Raw genomic sequence first — 19,696 nt, 5'->3', positions numbered from 1 at the left:
CCGTAGAAAAATCGGCGGACGACTCTGGGTTAAACCCCATCGAACCCGAGGCACAGAATCCAGATGGAGGAGAGGAGCAAGGCGGCGTAGCCCTTGAGGACGACACTCCTTCCCCACCTTCTGAAACCCCAACAATCAAAGTCCCTGAAAATAACGAATCCCCATCACAGGAAGATCAACCCGCTCCAAGCCAGCCAGAGCCGAGCGAACCAGCAGCTTCAGAGCAGCCTCCGCCGCCTCCGCCGGCCGAACCGGCCCCGGAACCGGTTACAGAGCCCAAGAGTGGTGAGTCCGAGCAGGTTGCTCCAAAGTCCTCCCAACCCCACGAGGAAAAGAGTGTCCACTTTTCGCCTGACGTCAAAGATCCAGAGTCTAGCAACATCGGAAAGAAGAAGAAGAAGGATGAAAAGAAGGCAAAACCGGGCGGGAAGACCAAAGTTAATGCTTTCATTCGGATCAAAGAACCCCCTCCTCCTCCAGCGCCTCCAAAAGAGAGCAAAAAGAAGGTCCCAGAAAAGGAGAAGGAGAAGGAGAAGGGAAAGGAGAAGGACAAGAACAAACCCTCCAAGCCAACGAAAGATGAGAAGAAGAAGGTCGTCGAGAAGGACGCACCACTTCCTTCTGCCAAAAAGAAGCCGAGCAGAGCCGATGAACGGAAGAAGAAGAAGCAAGAGGAAAAGGACAAAAAGGCTGCGAAGGGCAAAAAAGCAGGTAAGAAGGGATCTAGCTCGTTGAACGACGATGGCAAAGGAGTATTAGAAGCAGGCGAGAAAAGTGAGACACAGAACAACTCACCCACTGAGCCGGTTGTGGGGGAGACGGTAGTGAACGAAGAGTCCGCGCCACCCGAAGAATCCACCCCAGCTGTAGTAGAGTCTACGTCCAGTGAGGAGCCCACTCTCAGCGGAGAGTCCTTGTCAAACGACACCTCTCCTACGGAACCTGTTGAGGTGGTAGCAAGCGAACAGTCCGCGCCATCCGAAGAATCCGCTCCGGTTGCAGCAGAGCCCACGTCCAGTGAGGAGCCCACTCCCAGCGGAGAGTCCCTGTCAGACGACACCTCTCCTACAGAAACTGCTGAGGGAGTGGTAGTAAGCGAACAGTCTGCGCCATCTGAAGAATCCACTCCGGTCGCAGTAGAGCCCACGTCCAGTGAGGAGCCCACTCCCAGCGGAGAGTCCCTGTCAGACGACACCTCTCCTACAGAAACTGCCGAGGGAGTGGTAGTAAACGAACAGTCTGTGCCATCCGAAGAATCCACTCCGGTTGCAGTAGAGCCCACGTCCAGTGAGGAGCCCATTCCCAGTGGAGAGTCCCTGCCAAACGGGATCTCTCCCACGGAACCTGTTGAGGGAGTGGTAGTGAACGAACAGTCTGCGCCACCCGAAGAATCCACCCCGGCCGCAGTAGAACCCACGTTCAGTGAGGAGCCCACTCCCAGCGGAGAGTCCTTAAATGATACCTCTCCCACGGAACCTGTTGAGGAAGTGGCAGTAAACGAACAGTCCGCGCTATCCGAAGAACCCACTCTGGCTGCAGTAGAGCCCATGTCCATTGAGGAGCCCACTCCCGCCGGAGAGTCCCTGTCAAATGATACCTCTCCCACGGAACCTGTTGAGGAAGTGGCAGTAAACGAACAGTCCGCGCTATCCGAAGAACCCACTCCGGTTGCAGTAGAGCCTATGTCCAGTGAGGAGCCCCACCCCGGCGGAGAGTCCCTGTCAAATGATACCTCTCCCATGGAACCTGTTGAGGAAGCGGCAGTAAACGAACAGTCCGCATTATCCGAAGAATCCACTCCGGTTGCAGTAGAGCCCATGTCCAGTGAGGAGCCCATTCCCAGCGGAGATTCCTTGCCAAACGACATCTCTCCCACGGAACCTGTTGAGGAAACGGTAGTAAATGAACAGTCCGCGCCACCCGAAGAATCCACTCCGGTCGCAGTAGAACCCACGCTCAGTGAGGAGCCCACCCCCAGCGGAGAGTCCCTATCAAATGACACCTCTCCCGCGCAACCTGTCAAGGAAGCGGTAGTTGAGGAACAGTCAGCGCCGCCCGAAGAAATCAAACCCGCCGTAGAAGAGCCCTCGCCAGGCGAAGAGTCCCTGTCGAGTGATACCTCACCTATAGAACCTGTTGAAGAGGCGGTAGTAATAGAACAGTCCACGCAGTCCGAAGAGTCCACACAAGCGGCAGTAGGGTCCCCGCCCAGCGAAAACTCCCTGCTAAGGGACACCTCACCTACAAAGCCTGCAGAGGAGACGGTAGTAAACGAAGACCCCGCACTGTCTGAAGAATCCACACTAGCCGCAGTAGAGCCCACGTCCAGTGAAGAGTCTCCATTGAGTGAGGCGTCTCCGTTGCCCAGCGAACAATCTACCCCAGGTGCAGTAGAACCTAGTCCCAAGGAGGAGTCTACACCAGGCGAAGGGGGTACGCCGAACGAGGATCCTAAGCCCAGCGGAGTAGCACCCTCGACTAAAGAAAAAGGGGAAACGCCTAGCCCGTTGAGTGAAGAAATCCAGTCGGACGAAGAGTCCCCACCGAGTGAAGAATCCGCTCCGAGTGAAGCGCCTCTGCTCAGTGGAGAAGAACAGGAGACTGTCTCGGAGCCCGTCGGTGACGCAGAGTCTGTGGTTGAACAGCAGCCTCTAGTCGAGCAAGAACAAGAACCTGTGTCAAATGAACAGCCCGTCGATAATTCTGCGAATGAAGCGCAATCTAACCTCGAGGATGACAGCACAATAGAGTCTGTTGTTGTCGAAAAACCTGTGCCAGAACAGCAGCCTAGCATCGCACAACACCCTGAGGAATTGGCGCCGCTTGTTGTCAACCAGGACACGATCAAAACGGAGCCTGAGGTTGAGCAGGCATCTATAGAGACGATTGACCAAGGCTCTGTTATTGATGGTACAGACGAGCGGGGCGAGGATGTATCCAAGGAGTCGGAACCATCTTGCGAAATCATAGCATTTAAGCCTGCGGAGGAATGCGTGAGTGCTCCGCAGGCCCATGTTGAAGATGGCTTGGTCCAAAAACCAGCTGTCGGCCAAACGCCCTTGAAAGAGGAAACCCCAACCAATCAGGATCAGGTTGAAAATCCGGACGGAGCCGCTGTTGATAGTAGCTCTAGCCAAAGTGAGGACGTGGCTAATGGGCGAAACGCAAACGTGACAGCTGAAGGCGCTGTTGTTTACCAGGATGAGGATAGTGCGGGTAGCTGTGCCAAAGATATTGAGAATGCCGACATTCAAGACAGCAAAGAGGTCGCTAAAGAAACTGACATCGCTCAAGAGCCGTTTGCCTCCACTTTTGAGGAATCAAAACCCGACCCTGAGCTGGAGGCGAGTAGCGGTCAAGAAGGCGATCAGACTCAGGTGGATGAGATAGTCGAAGCGGTTGTCCTGACCCACAAGGAACCGACCGCTACTTCTAGCGACGGTGATGTTCCAGCCAATAGTGAGAGTGTAGGTGAGGATCTTGACGCGGCTCCTCTATCAGATAGTCAACCCGACCACTCGCAAAGTCAGGGTGTGACGACGGAGCAACTTCCCAAATCTACCTGCGAAGAGGTTGAACATATGCAGGAACTCAGCCCTGGGACAAACGAGATAGTTCTCGGCGACAGCAGCAATTCCCGACCTGCCTCGCTCGATTCTGGCAGTGAAATCCAAGTAGACGCAAGCAGCCCAACCGAAGCAGCGGAAGACAGCTTGCAGAGCAAAGAAGTGAGTACCACAGATTTCCCTGAAAATGTAGAGGCTCCTGAGGGCGGCGGAGGCGAAGATACCGACTCGAGCAAGCCGGGGAACGTGGAGAGTGGTGATGCATTAGCTCCTAACGAGCCTGGAGAAACGGATTTGTCCCCTTCACAAAGCGAAAATGCGACGCAGGCTAGTGAACAACTTAATGAACCACCACCTGAGGGTGCCATCGTCCAGGAAAGCGTGGCCGAGTTACAATCAAACATGGACAATAAAGAGGAAACTGAACTCCTAGTCGAAGATAAAGAAGTGGGTGACACCAAAGGAGAAACCGACAGTGGGGACAAGCCAACGGAGAGTTCTGAATTGCAGGCGGTCGTCAAGCTCAGCAGCGAGGAGGATAAGCCTCAGGACACGGTAGCGCCAAGCGACACGCAAGTTGAACCAGTCACCAAAGACTTAGCAGAAGAGACCAAGTATACGCTGGCCGAACCCCCAGAAGGTCGTTCTAGTTCAAGCCTTCTATCCAACGCTGATTCAGAAATCGATACATCCCAGTGTACTATGGAGACCGTAACTTTGCCGGGACAGGAAGACCCTTCACCTCAACCATGTCCTACAGATGGCGGGAAAGCCGGAGTCGAAGAGGTGTCCCTACAAGGACTTGATGTAACCCTTGAGGGCACAGACGAGCACATTTCTGGCGATGCTGGAGCCGAGGCTGTTTCTGCACCCACTGACAGCATCCCTTCCAAGCAAACAGAACCTGAGATCGATTCGAGTGAACAACAAGACCTAGGGACAGAAGTAGAGGCAACCGTTCACAATGAGGGCACAGGCGAGACTTCCGGTGATGCTGGAGACGAGAATGTTATTGCACCTACCGAGAGCATATCTTCCAAGCATACAGAATCTGAGGAGACCGATTCGAGTCAACAACAAAACTTAGGGAGGGGCGGCGAAATAATTGCCCAAAATGATAGCATAGGAATCGATCCGAATGGCCTGGAAGAAGCAGAGGAGAAAGAGAGCGAACCGACGATGCCAGGTGTTGGAGAGACTCCTTTGGGCTCAGTTGGTACGTCCTAAACATTTTCTTTCCACTCTTCTACTATTTCATGTGAACCTTCCAACTTTCACATATTCCACCTCCAATCATCCCCAGTTGTTATCCAATAGCACTTTTGCACATGGTAGCCACCTGGGCAGCCACATGCTCCATCCTCCGCAATCGGCGGCCATGACGGATTGACTAAGCCGTCTTATCATCACGTGTAACGCATGCATCTCCTCATGCATGCAGGTATTTTGCCGCGTGTCGCGCCCAATACTTTCAGTTGGGTGTTGGTGCTCTGCGCATCCCTCACCCTTGAACTTACTTTGTCTCACACTACCCCACGCGTGATCATCCTTCCTCCCCAACTCTCTTCGTTTTGCATCGTATTTCTCTCGCCCCCCTTGATACAGACACCTTTGTTTTTCCTCTTAGTGCTCGCTTTTATGTGCCTCTGTGTTTATCGGCCTGTCTGACTAAATGTAGAACAATCTCCGGTGCCTGAAGCGGAAATCCCCGAAGTCAACTTGGACGAACCTCCCGCAGAGTCTGCCCCACCTGTGTTACCTTTCAATGACTTCCCAGCGGACGATCTAGTTGAAAAAGACAGCTCAGAAAATCATCTAGCTGTTTCGGTTGGCGAAGCGACCGAAGCAGAACCGCTAGAGTGCGAAGCAGCAAAGGACTCTGGAGACCCACCACCAGACAATTCCAATTCAGAAAAACTGTTTGAAACAGAGATTGTTGATGAGAAATATCTGCAACAAGAAGATTGCGAGAAAATCAACACCGAAGCTAAGGATCAACCCGAGAATCTTCAGGTCCCTGTAGGGACTGAGGAAAGTACCTCAACTAATCCTGAAGTCGAGTCTGTTGAACCCGCTGAGCCCATAGTTGATCAAACCGGTGACGTTGACACCCAAGGTGACGTCCGAGATAGTATAACCCCAGAGCCGGAAAATCTTGCTCCAGAGCAACCAGATACGCCTGTGGAAGAAATCCAGGAATCCGGCTCTGACAAGGCTATTCAAGAGCCCCAAATACCGACGGTCACAGAATTGACTGAAGGAGCTAAGGCTGAAGCTGCTCTAGACAATACGCAAGCGGAAGAATCTAGCATTCTTCCAGAGCAAGAGGTAGTCCGTGAGAGTACGGAAAATACCAAATCAGACGAGACAGCCAGCGAGCTAATCTCTGACCTGACCACAGAGTCTACTATCATTGAGGATCAACCCTCGAGCCAAGCAGACATCAGTGGTAATTCCGAGACAATAAGTGAATCCACTAAATCTGCGCCCGCGGAACCCAAGCTCGAGGAGCAGGTGACCCCGCCTTCTTTTGAAACACAGGTCACAGAAAACATAGAGGCAAACGATGCACAGGATCCCGGACTAGATCCCTCGGAAATTCCAGAGACATCTCAACCTGAAGCTAGCAAAATGCCAAAGGCTGAACAAGAGGCTGTCGCGGATGATGGGCCTCAAACTGAGGGAAATCCAAATGATAATCTAGAGCTCAAAGCCTTGGAGGAACCAATTGAACCCAGCGGCGAAGGTCAGCTCCCAGATGCTCAGGACGCAGCACCTGAGATTCTGGGGGTCTCGGCAAACCCAGATATTGAGTCAATGGTGGAGAGTAAGCCAGTAGAAATAGACGCAGAAGCAGCAGAACCCCGTGAAACCGAGCAGGGTGAAGGGAACGAAGAACCACAAACAGAACAGGGCGGCGGTTCAGAAAATATCTCTGCTCTAGAGCCGACTATGGTTGAGTCGAGCCCAGAGCCAGCGCTAGAGCAAGGTCGAGAGAGAGAAGAAAATGTTGGCCAGGTTAAGGAGACGACGCTTGAAAATCAAAGTACCGACCCCTTGCTGCAGGCTGAGAAAGCGGAAACATCTCCCCGACTCGAAAACGAGAAACTGGACAAGTCAACAGAGCCAGAGGACCTTCCAACCGTTGACCTTTGTGAGTGCGGGAACCAGGAAAATGAACCCAACATTGGTGAAGGGGATACCCGGGATAGTCCTAGAATGGTAGAACCTCTCACGGAACAGTCGAATGAGGAGTCACCAGGCGTAGTGACTCAGGTGGCGGGACAAGAGTCTGTTGATGAGCCATTAGCACCAGAGCCTCAAAAGGAGCAAGAAGTGACCGAAACTTCAGCCCTAAAAACTCCCGCAGAACTGGAGCAAACGGAACCCGAGGCAAAAATTGAGCCGGAGGCTGTCGAAGCCCCAACCGAAGAATCACCCGTGGAGATGGCGATTGAGCCTCAAGCTCCCCAAATTGCTGAAGAACCAAAACAAGAGGAAGGGAATCTACCCGCTGTTGAGGACATTGAAGTACCAGTTGTGGAAGAGGTCGTCAGAGATACGAAACAAGAAGATGCCCACGAAGAGCCAGAAAAGCAAGAGGAGATTCAGGAAGAGTCAAAGCAAGATGAAGCTCGAGAAGAGCCAAAACAAGAGAGTGTCCCAGAGGAGCCACAGCAAGCAGAAGCCCAGGAAGAACTCAACCAAGAGAACGTCCCGGATGAACCAAAGCAAGCAGAAGCCCAGGAAGAACTCATCCAAGAGGACGTCCCGGAGGAGCCAAATCAAGAGGATGTCCGCAAAGAGCCGAGGCAAGAGGAAATTCAAGCCGAGCAAGAAGTAACTGCCGTCCCGGAGGCAGCACAGGAGGTTCTCCCTGTAAAACCTGAGCAAGAAGAGGCTTCCGCACCAAAGGAAATCGAGAGTGCGACACAAGAAGGCCCTCAGGATGACCCTCCTCCCCCATCAACCCCCCTGAACGAAAGTGCCGTCGTGGACGAGCCTGCTCCTGAAGAATCACCAGCTTCACCGTCTAAGGAGAAGCGACGAAGGCGTCATTCGCACTCGCAGCATGACAGCAAGCACCGGTCGCATCGGCGGCGCGAAAGTAATAGCAGCAATCAAGAGAGGCCCGCTCTCAACACATTTGCCATGATGGCGGCTGCAAAGTTTGGCGGTTCTGCACGCAAGAGACGAGATAGCATGACCAGCAAGGACGATACTGGTCGCGGAAAAGGCAAAGCTAGGGAACACGTGAAAGATGATGAGCGCGAGAAGAGCAGCAGCAAAGAGCGAGAGCATCGCGAAAGATCTCACCGCCACCGTGAGAGGGGTGATGATAAGGAGAACAAACGGCGTGTACTCGAAGCCAAAGAAGCAGAGATTGAGCGACGCAAACGCCATGAGACTCGACGGGCAGAGAAGGAGAGGCCAGCTCGCGAGGAAGAGGAAGCAGCGGAGGAAGAACGCCGACAGAGACGGGAGGAACATCGCGCAGCCAAGAAGGCGGAAGCAGAGCGTCTTCAGCAACTGGAGAACGAGAGGATTGCTAAAGATGAAGAACGACGCATTCGGCACGAAGAGCGACGTAAACGGCATGAAGCCGAGAAGGAGGCTAGACGGGCAGAGCGCGAGGCAGAGCGTGAGAAGGCCGAACAAACCGAACGAGATGAGGAAGAGGCACGCCGCCTCCGTCGCCAGCGCCGCGCTGAACGTGAGAAGGAAAAGCTAGTCGCCTCGAAAGCCAAAAAAACAGAGGTTGAACAGCCACAGCAAGAACCACGTGACGCTGCTCGAAGGGCTGCTGAAGAGGATGACGAAGTCGCTCCACCATCACCAGTTTCTCCTCGCGGTCTCACGCGACGAAATACGGTTCGCGAACGCCTTCAAGAACCACCGTCATCTCAGCAGCGTACACGAAGAAACAGTCTGCTTAGTGGTCTTTCCCTCTTTGGTCGCTCCAAGACAGAACCCGTGGTTCCGACCTCGAAGTCGATTAAACCTGTTGCCCGGGTGAAAACCGATCCAGTTGAAAAAGAGAGATCCTCAAGCAGCCGCCAATCATCTGGTGATAGTCGTGAACGAGCCGAGCGTCCACATCGACCTCGCCGGCCCTCGCATTCCCATCATCACCGCACATTCAGATCTGCGGAGGAAGAAGTCGACTATCGCCGCAAGAAGGAGGAGCGAAGGGCTTCTCGGACTGTCAAAGAGCGAGACCTGGAGATGTCTGGTGGAAGAGATGGTGGGATTTCTCTCGCCAATCCCGAGCCTGTGCTAGAGCCGATGCCAGAGGTAGAACCAGAACAACCTCGCTCTCCTCTCATCAATGAAGCAGCGGCTGTTGTTGGAGTCGGATCAACATCATCGGCAGAACGTCGTGAACGCCGCCGCCAGAGCAAACGGGTGTCAATCGCTGAGCATGGCCAACCACGAAGTCGACGCATCTCCGTGGTGGAGAAAGAAAGACCAGTTAGCCGCCGAGTACAGACAAACCGACCTGTCAGCCGAGAAGCCGAGACAGATCGACCACGCACAAAGCATGGTGAGGACCGTCCAAAGGGACCGAGAAGAAGCGATACTAACCGCAGTGGCCACCATGGGGATAGCAGGAAGAAGAAGGATGAAGGAGGCTTATTCGGTGGATTGAAGATGAAATTTTGGTAGTCTGTTCTGTGCCAGTACCTATAAGATATGTGAGTGGGTATATACGGTGTGCGCTTCATTGCTGGGAGGTGTTTGGGTGCCATATACCAACCTGTTTTCCTTATTTTCTTCTGGCGTTCATCTCAGTTGGGGTGGTATTCTGTATAAGTACGATTGTATGCCTCGATGGCTTTTTCCTTTCTCATACCTCTGCATGGAAATGCATACGCGATTGAGTCAGGGATATGGCATCATTCATTGCAGCTTCGGCTGTACTGCCTTACTTTTTAGGGGGGAGCTAAAGATGCATATTGCGATGACTAGGCACGATTTCTTTATTCAGCTTCACTGACATTAGCATTCCAGGATGTATATATTGTCCTCTTCTTCTGTGAGTATTATTATCACGATTTAATGAATTCTTTTCAGCTTTTCTCGCTTCCTCATCCACCTGGCCTCGCCCTTTGTGTCATCCTCTGCTGTGGAAACCCCGCCCCCCTTGATGAGAAAAAATCAAAAACCCCCTCAACACTTCGTCTCGCGACTCGGAATACCTCGAACTACCTCGAGCAAAAAGGTGGAATGGAGAAATCGCAATCGAATTCCAACTTTGTCGTGGCAGTTGTTGACCAGACGGCTTTGGTTATATGGCTAAACGTCTGTTCCCGGCAATTGCACTGTTGACCCACCGTTTGAGGGCTTGTGCGCGACTTTCCTGTAGAACGATTTTGGAGATTATTTGGATTTTATAGGCAGCGAAAGGATTTTGGGAGAGAACATATGGGGAAATGGGTAGGTGTGGAAGAAGGAGGCGAAAAATGACCTAGCGATTGGGGGGGGGAGCTGCTGATTAGGTAGGTAAGAGGCAGGAAGGGCAAGGTGCTTTCTAGATTTGGGAAGCGGGGAGAACTGAGAAGTGCAAAAAAGGCTCCCAAAGAGACTCGGCTTTAGTTTGACACCACTAGAAATTGTCGCCTAGTGCTCCTTAGGTAGATTGGGCTAGGTAATTTGCGTAGTAGAGGGAGAGGAAAGGGAAGCACAGAGGTTCAGGATGGCAGGCCGGTGTTATGTACTATTTCTTTAATTGCGTTTACAGTTGACGAGCTCTTCTCAAGACATCCCGATCCGGGAAAGGGCATACGAGAACAAACCAGCTGGTCCTGAGCATGGGCAGAGTGGAGGTAGTGGGTAAAAATAGAAGTTAACAATGAGGTAGAGCTAGCCAGATATAGTTAGTATTAGCCCTCTCTTTATGACAGAGGTGAATTGTGGCTAATACATGTAAGCTTGGTGGGGGTGTCGTGGAGGAGTGTTGTTTTGGTACGGAGCGTCTGGAGCAGCCACATTATGTGGAGAAGCACAGGCACCTGTACAGAATGGCTTGGCCTGGTTACAATTCACACATGCAATAACTCTTCATTTGATTCCCGTTCCGCTCCTTAGCAACCACCTGGCATTCATTGCAACTAACTTAGTGTTTGGTATAGCAAACAGCTTAGCTTCGTTTGAAGAAGTACTCCTAAAAGCTCAAAGGTTGTGTCCAAGTCTTTGAGCTTCCCTAATTTATATTTTATTCTCCTCGCCACAAGGTTAACAATAATGCTATTCGAGATGCAGAATGGGACCAAAATTGAGATGTTCAATAACCGCAATGCCGAAAAGTATCAAGGTCCATGAACAATCCTCACCGCACAAAGTACCAGTAACTACTTCGTGCAACGTAGGCTTTGGTTACACTGCATAATCCGGCATCAAACATTGACCGTTTCTCACACGACATTGCGACAGGTGGTCCGACGATATTAGTGGAGGTAACGGCGGACTAAGTTTGCTCCACCTTGGTAAACCAACAAGGTCTTCCGTATGCGAGGACTTGATCAGAGTGGATTCTTGGCTTTGACTAATGGGGCTCCTGTAGATTGACATCGTAACCTGTTGCACGAAGAAAACCCTAGGTAGGCACGCGCTGGCAAAATTCAAACCAAGCACTCTCACCAGATCCTACGGTATCCTCATGCCAGCTGAATTAACTGCCCACCTCGAAATGAGTTCATCGAATATTATCCTCTTTGAGATGAAAAAGTACAGGAACCGCGTAGAGGAAGTAACGTCTTCTCTCGAGAACCACCTTCAACCCCTCGGCGAACCCACTTGCTCGGCGGGCTCGGGGTTATAAAAGATGGTTCATATCCCGCTCGCAAAAGGTCAGTCAGATCAGCATTCACAACCCAATCATCCAAAAACAACAATCATCAAGAACTCCTTTCACCTATCCAAACTAAAAGCAACTACTCTTTGCCTCCACCATGAAGCTCTCAATCGTTCTTCCCGTTGTCGTTGCTATATTCTCCGGGGCCGCGACTGCCAGGGACTGCACGTTAGGCCTTCACTATTGCGGGTACAACCTCCTTAAAATTGGTATGTACAGCATCCTTACCAGAGGAACAATCCGTCAATTCAGGCTAGCAAAAGAGACTCACGGCCGTTGCAGGAAACTATAGAAGCCAGATCAAACACGCCCTGCTTAAGGCCGAGCAACCGACACGTACAGTGAACATCGAACAATCTAGATTCAACTGCGTCGAAAAGGGAGGGATCAAATATATCGATTTCTGCAGTGGCGGATGTGTTGATGGAGGAACCAACAAGCATGACTACTGCTGAGGCAGAGAGGGCGTGCGAGATTCAGTTGAAGGCACAGTGAAGAAGCGGGGGGTAGGAGACTGCGAAATTAGTTGCTTGCTATGGACTAAAATACGCCAACGTGTTTTGCTAGAAAATTGCATCCTGTTTATGTTCACCTCTATTCCAGTAAGAGACTTAACTGATCAATTATACTCTATGTTCTACGGTAGGTGTGAATATGCGGTAGAAGCTGCTCATGACTATTCTTCATGAACGGCTTCGCTAAGATCCATGCAGAATAAGAAGTTGCTTTATATTTGCGTACTCCTCTATTCTAGAAAGAGAATTAATTGACCAAATCCATTCTATTTATAGTACATGACAGCTGCGGATACACCATATGTGCCGCCTCTGACAATGCTTGAGCATCTCAAATGGGTCCCGAGTGGCATCATGATTCAAGGCATGACGGGAGATAGTGCAAATAGGCAAGGAGTACTAGTAGGATCGTCCAGGTGTTTGTGAAGCCAATGCCAAAGCAGTGTCCCTATTTAAGGAAGCAGATTTTAGTATGGAGCGTGTTTGGTGTGGAGTAATCGGTCATGCTACAACAGTAATTTCAGCAGGTGGGATTGGTTTCACGAAGAAGGCAGGTATCAAACGCTAAAGTAATGTCAACTACTTTTCCACTACGTCAAACTTAGACTAGGATAGACTTCAGCTTTATCTATACAATGATATAAGTAGGTTACGCCTATTCCATATCCGAGCAACAGATTTGATACCGTAAGCGAGTGCCGCCGATTCCTAGAGCCTAAAGGGGTTTCAAACATTCACGAATGCCATACATGTAATTAGAAGTCTTGAGACTCCGATTTGATGAAAAATTTCTCATCTTCGGATGTGTGTCAAACTCGGATCCTGAGGTTTCAGCAGCTGGTTCAAACCTTGCTCTACTTCATCGATAACCCCTTCTGCAACGTTCTGTCTAAGCTCCTCAATCTCGTTCTTTGGCCTTACAATCTGATTTCCCTTCTCTTTCGCTTTCTGCTGCGCAACCGCCAGCACAATCTTCTCTGATTGGGCATCATCTGGTCTGGCCTCTTCCACCCCGCGCTTTCGATGACCGCTGCCAGATACTGGATCTTGTAGCATGTGCTGCTCAACCCTGTGGAAGAAATTATCGAGGGCTCTAGGTCGGATTTAGGTGTCCTCGGGCGATGCAGGTTAGAAGTGCTTCCTCCACCAGCCTAGACTGCACCACATAATGGGGCAAGCTTCGACATGATAAGGAACAAAGCTGAGGCTATGGAAGCGCAGTTACTTTGGCATCATGTCCAGTGGAGCTGCACTATACATATCGATCTCTGCATTCATCACGCCCATAGTGGTGTGCGGCTTTGTCGTTCCCGCAACGGAGGCAATCGGAGAACTTGCCCAAAGAACAGGCCTCGCAATGGATGGTAGTCTGCTCGATATATCTACCTCCCGGGTAATAATACCGCGTGACTGCAAACTCCTGTTCCTTCAATTTGGCATCTTCCTCTACTTTGATGCCGCTGGGTCAAACAGGCTGTCAACTACCTCCGCCACGTCCACCAACTCCAGGAGAGGATTTGTAGTTGGAACTCTACGTCAGTTTCTACCCCTAGGTCGTCTAGAGCATCCTCGGCGCCCGCCTCGTCTCGCAAATCCACCTTCAAGGTCCTGCCCATGTCCACGTCCGCTAGGTCCCGTGGGTACTGCATTTCAGCTAAAGTTAGCGCTACTGCCGGCTTGAACTCGTCTGCCTCTACTATTGCTTCTGCTGCCTTGATCTATACTCTCGCCTCGATCGCCTCTAAAGCCGCAGTTGCAGCTTGAGCCTTGCTTATGGATATGGAAAATAGAAGAAAACCGAGAAAGAGGAGTGAGAAAGAAAGTTGAGTGAGTGAGTGCGATGATGAAAAGAAGGGAACTGAGTCGCAAGAGAGGTTAAGGTCAGTTCTAGCGGCGATGGCCACGTAAACACGCACCTATCACTAGCTTATCGAACAAGGAAAGTGGATGCAGCGGTGACAAGCTGTTGACCCTGTGAGGCGCATTTGCGTGCACGGTGGCGCATATTGCTCTCTTATCTTACTCTTATACTGATATATTGTTCTCTTATAGGTTTTACTATTAACTCCATTTTAGTAAGTTGCGTATAGTTGCAGGCTTAGACCCCATAATTTGTAGCATGCCAATACTTATCATGGAAGATGAATAAAACAGATTCCATCTGTTATTCCTCTAGCTGGAATCGAGTTGAACGTCAATATAATGCAGAAATATGTGAAGAAACGGTGGTACCATGTTCCGCTGTACCGCACCTTTTGCTTTTGTCTTACCCACCTCATCACTCTCCACAGCCTTCACCTAACCCCCGTCCCTCTCTAACACGTTCCAACCACCCATCCGTCGCTACACTCCTCGCCACAACCTCTCTCATCCTTCCAAGCAGCTCCGAAACCCTAAAAGGTTTCCCTACCACATCGTCCATGCCCGCATCCATAGCTGCCTTGATCTGCTGCTGCCGTACATTCGCTGTAACTCCAATAACAGGTATATGGCCAATTAGAGTGCGGGATTGCTCCAACTCTCTAATCTTTGCGACTGCTGTAAGACCATTCATAATCGGCATTTCCCAGTCCATTAGTATCAGACTCAGCTCCAAAGGAAGTCCAGTGGATTCTGGAAAAGTTGCAGGAGTTTCAGTGGCGGGAAATTGGTGGCTTGGGGAATCGAGATGTTGAGGTGATGTTGATGAAAGTTGAGGGCCGTTCCAGTAGTTAGTCTTCTTTAGGAATTCTAAAGCTTCGCCGCCGTGATTCGCGACGTTGACGACACAACCTAGCTTTCGCAGTTGCTTTGCGAGGACTTTCTGGTTGACAAGGTTGTCTTCAACAACGAGTAGGTGGAGTGTCTCTGGGATTGAGTCTATTCCTTTGAGCTCTTCGAAGTTGGGTTCGGGAGGATAATCTGGTGCCTGAAGGGAGACGTTAGGGTTTATGAAGGTATGTCTTCGGATCATAGCAGGCCGGGTTGGATTTAGTGACCTATCTATCTCTTTGGATGTGTGAGGTCTGTGTTTGATATCTTCTGGGAATATGTTCGGAATACTCCCTCTCCTCGGATTAGAGGGAGTTGTTCTCCTTCCCTTCACATAGAAAGAGAAAGTGCTCCCTTTCTTTAGCTGACTAGCCAAGCCAATGGCTCCTCCTTGCATCTCCGTCAACCGCCTGGAGATGAAAAGCCCGAGACCAGAGCCTCCATAGTGGATGTGGGTACGAGGTGACGCCTGAGAGAATCGTTCGAAGAGAAGGGCCTTCTCGTCATCAGAAAGGCCGCGGCCGGTATCCGATACAGAAAATTGCAGGTATATCGTGGGACCGCGTTTCCAGTCGGCTTTCAGAGTCTTGTCCCCAGCCACTAGCTTGTCGTTGATAAATTGTACTCCTCCATGAACAGATGCCGGCTCGGTCTTGCTGGCTCCCACGGAGATGGTGATCATTCGAATGCGTTCAAGGCGAGTAAATTTTATGGCGTTCGAGATGAGATTAATCAGTACCTATCGCTGCCAAGTTAGTCATAGAATAATAACCCTACAGGGTATCAGTCTCACCTGTAGTAACCTTGTGGGGTCGAGAGACACCCAGTTGATCTGCAGGTCTCGGTAAGACTGCTCAGCTTCAAATCTCATATCTACACCGGCAGCTTTCGCCTCGGCTTCGAACATCTTGACTGCATGGTGGACCACGACTTCTGGCTGTGCATCTATTGGTGTTATCACAAGAAGGTCGGAGTCAAGCTTCGAAATGGTGAGGATATCGTCTACAATACGCTTCATGTGCTGCGCGCATTGTCCAATGGTCTGGGCCGCGTCAAGTGTTTGATCCAAAAGGGTAGCATAACTGTTTGGCGATGGCACTCCGAATTCCGTACTAGGAGGAGAATATGAAGCCAGAATTCCGTCCGCGCATTGCATGATTGCGGAGAGTGGATTGCGCATCTCATGAGACGTTGTATCGATGAAGTGTTCTAAATGTTTTTTGGACTCGAGTGCACTATCAGTGCGCATCTTTTGTACGCCTTCTGCCCATTTCTGCTGGGAAATGTCGGTCATGTTTCCAACGATTTCTTTAAGCTCGTGGTTCGGCCCCAGTTCAGGATAAGCGGAACATAGAATCCAAACAAAATGCTCCTGGGTATTACTCTCGGGGTCTTGGGAACTCTCGGGAGGCGTCCAAGGCATAGCCGTTCTGAGTTCGACGCAGAATGGTGTTTTATCGACTACCAACTTGGCAAACAATCCCTCGCAGTAGGAGAAATCCTCAGGAAATACTATATTCATCCAGGCCTGGGCGACGTCGTCAACATCAACAGAAACCTTGAAGATGTCGAACCAGCGGTGGTTCCTGTAGATGTACTTCCCATTCATATCGGCGATGAAGATTGCGACGTCAGAACGTTCTGCAAATCTCTGGAACTTCTCCTCTTTTAACTTAAGCTCGGCTAGAAGTTGTTCCTGGATCTGGGCAGCTTGGCCGATAGCATTCTCTTTTTGTCGAATAACTTCATCAAAGAGAACAACAGAAGCGAGGGATGTTGCGAGCAAGCGATTCAAAACGTGGACAAACTGCTGGTAGTCATCGTCGAATGGGCGCCTCGGATTCACGCCAAGAATGAGGAAACCTTGCACCTGCTCGCCCGTTGTTGGAAGAATAGGGCAGAAGATCACAGATCTGCATGGATCTCCATACCCTTTCCAATCGATGTCAGCCAGCACCCCGTCAGCCATATCGAGCTCCTCAAAATGCAGGAGGATTGGTTTCCTTGATTTCGCGGCTTTAATCAGGTATGGATTGAAGACATATGAGCTCGACTTTAGGTCCACTCTCGACGGCGCAATCATGTGGTTAGCTGATACCCCAATTGTGCCTTTTAGAAAGCACCATTTCAAATCAGTTGCACTACCTGATGAGGATACAGAGGAAACCTCAGGTGTGTCCTCGTGCGTTGCAGAAAACAGTAGAGCAAACGGGGCGTCTTTGTCGTTGATGGCGAGAGTGTTGAGGACAAGCTCCCAATACGTTTGAAGGTCGCGCGCCTTGGCCGTTTGACTTCCAATCTCCACCAAACTGGACACTCTTCGCTCGAGGAGATTATTTCTGGAGAAATGGTTAGCATCGCGAGAACTTGTTGAAAAAGGTAGATGCAATTTTACTTTGTGGTCTCAATGAGGGGTTGATAGTAGCCCGCAACGTACCCATCGCAGTCTAAGATTGGAATGAATTGGAATGAAAAGAAGGTTTCTTCAAGGAAACCGTGTCTGGATAGAAACAGTGGTAAATCATGCTCAGTCAAGGTCTGGCCGGTAGCGTTGATATGATCCACAAGTGGCTGAAAATGAAACCAGTACTCGCGGGCTGCCACTCGAGCACTTGAACCCATGCAAGGATGCAGTGCACCTATCAACTCGATATACGCCTCATTGTACACCATAGTGACAGAGTCTCCCCAAAACAAGACAGCAGGATGAGTATCGTTCATAACCATGTTGACAACGGCGCAAAGCTGGGGGGACCAGGAGGGCATCGGCCCTAATGGCGTCTGAGACCAATCAACACTGCGAAAGTATTGAATATGCGTGGACATGTTTGTGGGCGCTGGATCGCGGGTGTAGTCGAATGGGCCATGCTTTTCCGAAGAGGCGGTAGTGGAGCCGAGCTGCTTTGCTTCGATGGGAGTATCGAGCGGTCCTGAGGGCAGTCTATGCTGCACTGTTTGGTGCATATTTCGAGGGGCGTTGAGTGCTTGCGGATTAATCCACCGACTTAGGCGGGACTGATTCTGGGCACCTGCTCGATCAGGCCCTGCGACGAAGCTCTTGACGCCGCTTACGACTCTGTAATGTCCAATACTGGTGGCGGACCAAAAGTACCCCTCAAACATGTATAAGTTCCCCTTTGTGGTCTCATGTACCCCTTCCGATGCGCTGAAAAGCCAGCTCCTATAACCTGAATACTGCTGGGTATTGTCGGCAGATATGAACGTAGGATAGCCCTGTCTCGTAATCTTTCCCAACAAAGCCCCATCGGCCGCAAGCGAAGGGTTGCAATATACAGGTTCGTATGGGCCATTTTCAGTGGGAGCCGAAGAGACGTCAACGATGAAGGTTGGTCGGTAGTCGAGCTGGAGCACATCGAGGAGGCTGAGGGCGCTCAGCTCCTCTTGCGAGGACGCCTTTGGGGGCTGCGGGGCTGTACGAAAAGCCAATTCACATTGTATATCGACAGTGCTCTCGTTGTAGTGCTGCTCTTGTGGCGCGGGGTCTTCCGGTTGGGGCATCTGAGATGGGAGGGCTTCAGAGCGCATCCGGATGCGGATGGCAGCGCTCGCAGAGGTGAGGGGGTCGGAGAGGATGTGGTCAGACTCGGGCCATATCTAGAGACCAGATTAGAACAGTTCCCCATGTTTGCGACTCCAGTGGTGCTCTTTGAAGACGCTGGCGGTGGTGGTCCAGACGCCGGCTAGATCGTCAATGCCGTCTGTGCATCTGCCGTTGGTGTCAAGAGCACCATAACATGAACGAAGAATACGAAGATTGGCCACAGAGTCTACCTCTCATATTCATACTTCGCATGTCATTCAAGGATGTTTCAGTTGAATTTGGCCTCCAATCTCTCCTTGAGGATAATTATGTCCTTCAACAACTGTGGCACGGCACATCCCACACCCAGCCTAACGACCTTGGCGATCGATCGACCAGTACCCCGGCCGTTTAGTCACACCAGTCTTTCCATCAATCTAATTCTTGTTTTGCAGAACAACCTCACGCAATGCTTATGAAATGATTTGGTGCGACAGCAAAGTCTTTCCTTATCTACTTTATAGCAGAACCCGCTCTTGTCCCAACCCTCTCCTTGATCTGGCAACAGGCTTACGGCATGGTATCCGTTCCGCTAAATGTTCCCCACTGTGCATCAAGGCATCGTACCATTTGCCCTATAACCATATGAGCCAGTCCGGTACTAGCCTAGTCTCCCTGCGGAATAGATTCTTGCTCTATAGCACGAACATTTGGCCTCCGGCGTCGTCTGTGGATACGTTGATCACTCATCGATGCACTAAAATGGAAGAGATCGCGGCATGCGTTGAGCTTGCAGCAAGCCATCTCTCCAGTATCATAAGGCTCAAGGCAAATAGTACAGTGGTAGTTATCGCCGATAGAAGAAGGGGAAGAAATTACGAGAACGTCGTTTCGCGGTTCAATAGCCTCCGAGGTGCATCCTCCAAGTCCGCCGGCTCGTATTCCTCCCAAACACCTTCGCTAGCTTCAAGAATGTCATCGTAAAGATATAACCGTACCATTCTATATGTCAGCCCCATCGGTCTGAAATGTCGCGGAAACTTATCGGATTTTTTTTTTAATTTCCAGATATCGTCTTAATGACCTCGAGGACTTCGCCGAAATGGTCAGTGTCTGGGAGTATAGCCGCCTTCACAGACCATTGATACATCAAAAGCCTAGCCTCCTCTTGACGGTGATTCTGCTCTACCCATTTGCGGATCACGCTATCGCACAGAAAACCATAGTTTCCCTTAACCCCTATATGAGCAAAGACTTTCTTTACCTAAATCAAGACAAGAGAGAAGGATTCACAAAGCACGTCCTCCCTGAACCATATATTGCCTCTACCTCACCGCCTTCTAACTGGTGAGATCGCAATCGCCTATGACCATCGTTCCAGTACCGCATCCAGACCTCTGCAGCATTCATACAGGGACGAATGTATTCAAAAAGGACATGGTGGATGCAATCGGCATTTGGAACTGGC

General features: G+C 50.7%; 3 protein-coding genes across 3 annotated transcripts; 2 read left to right on the top strand and 1 right to left on the bottom strand.

The window, feature by feature from the left end:
- Positions 1-4,997: 4,997 nt before the first annotated feature.
- Positions 4,998-11,494, top strand: BDR25DRAFT_391492 (uncharacterized protein; the record flags this gene model as incomplete). The annotated part of the gene is made up of 18 exons (XM_033698154.1): positions 4,998-5,192; positions 5,245-5,305; positions 5,344-9,207; positions 9,249-9,309; positions 9,360-9,388; positions 9,450-9,484; positions 9,537-9,873; positions 9,910-10,004; positions 10,067-10,091; positions 10,127-10,182; positions 10,255-10,274; positions 10,347-10,396; positions 10,520-10,745; positions 10,802-10,873; positions 10,910-10,942; positions 11,001-11,094; positions 11,131-11,381; positions 11,422-11,494. 18 exons carry the CDS (start codon positions 4,998-5,000, stop codon positions 11,492-11,494), a joined length of 5,577 nt encoding a protein of 1,858 aa, XP_033552125.1.
- A 24-nt stretch (positions 11,495-11,518) lies between these two features.
- On the top strand, positions 11,519-12,123 carry BDR25DRAFT_350672 (uncharacterized protein; the record flags this gene model as incomplete). Its single annotated transcript, XM_033694733.1, has 4 exons — positions 11,519-11,663; positions 11,704-11,838; positions 11,878-12,023; positions 12,085-12,123. 4 exons carry the CDS (start codon positions 11,519-11,521, stop codon positions 12,121-12,123), a joined length of 465 nt encoding a protein of 154 aa, XP_033552124.1.
- A 1,929-nt stretch (positions 12,124-14,052) lies between these two features.
- On the bottom strand, positions 14,053-18,382 carry BDR25DRAFT_279297 (uncharacterized protein). The gene is made up of 3 exons (XM_033687744.1): positions 17,083-18,382; positions 15,481-17,026; positions 14,053-15,426 (listed from the first exon to the last, which is right to left on the bottom strand). The coding sequence occupies exons 1-3, from the start codon at positions 18,231-18,233 to the stop codon at positions 14,215-14,217; spliced, it is 3,909 nt and encodes a 1,302-aa protein (XP_033552123.1). The 5' UTR covers positions 18,234-18,382; the 3' UTR covers positions 14,053-14,214.
- Between the last annotated feature and the right edge of the window lie 1,314 nt (positions 18,383-19,696).

This window comes from Lindgomyces ingoldianus (genome assembly GCF_010093535.1).
Source record: "Lindgomyces ingoldianus strain ATCC 200398 unplaced genomic scaffold BDR25scaffold_5, whole genome shotgun sequence".
NCBI lineage: Eukaryota > Fungi > Ascomycota > Dothideomycetes > Pleosporales > Lindgomycetaceae > Lindgomyces > Lindgomyces ingoldianus.
This window is presented reverse-complemented; position numbering and strand designations above follow the sequence as displayed.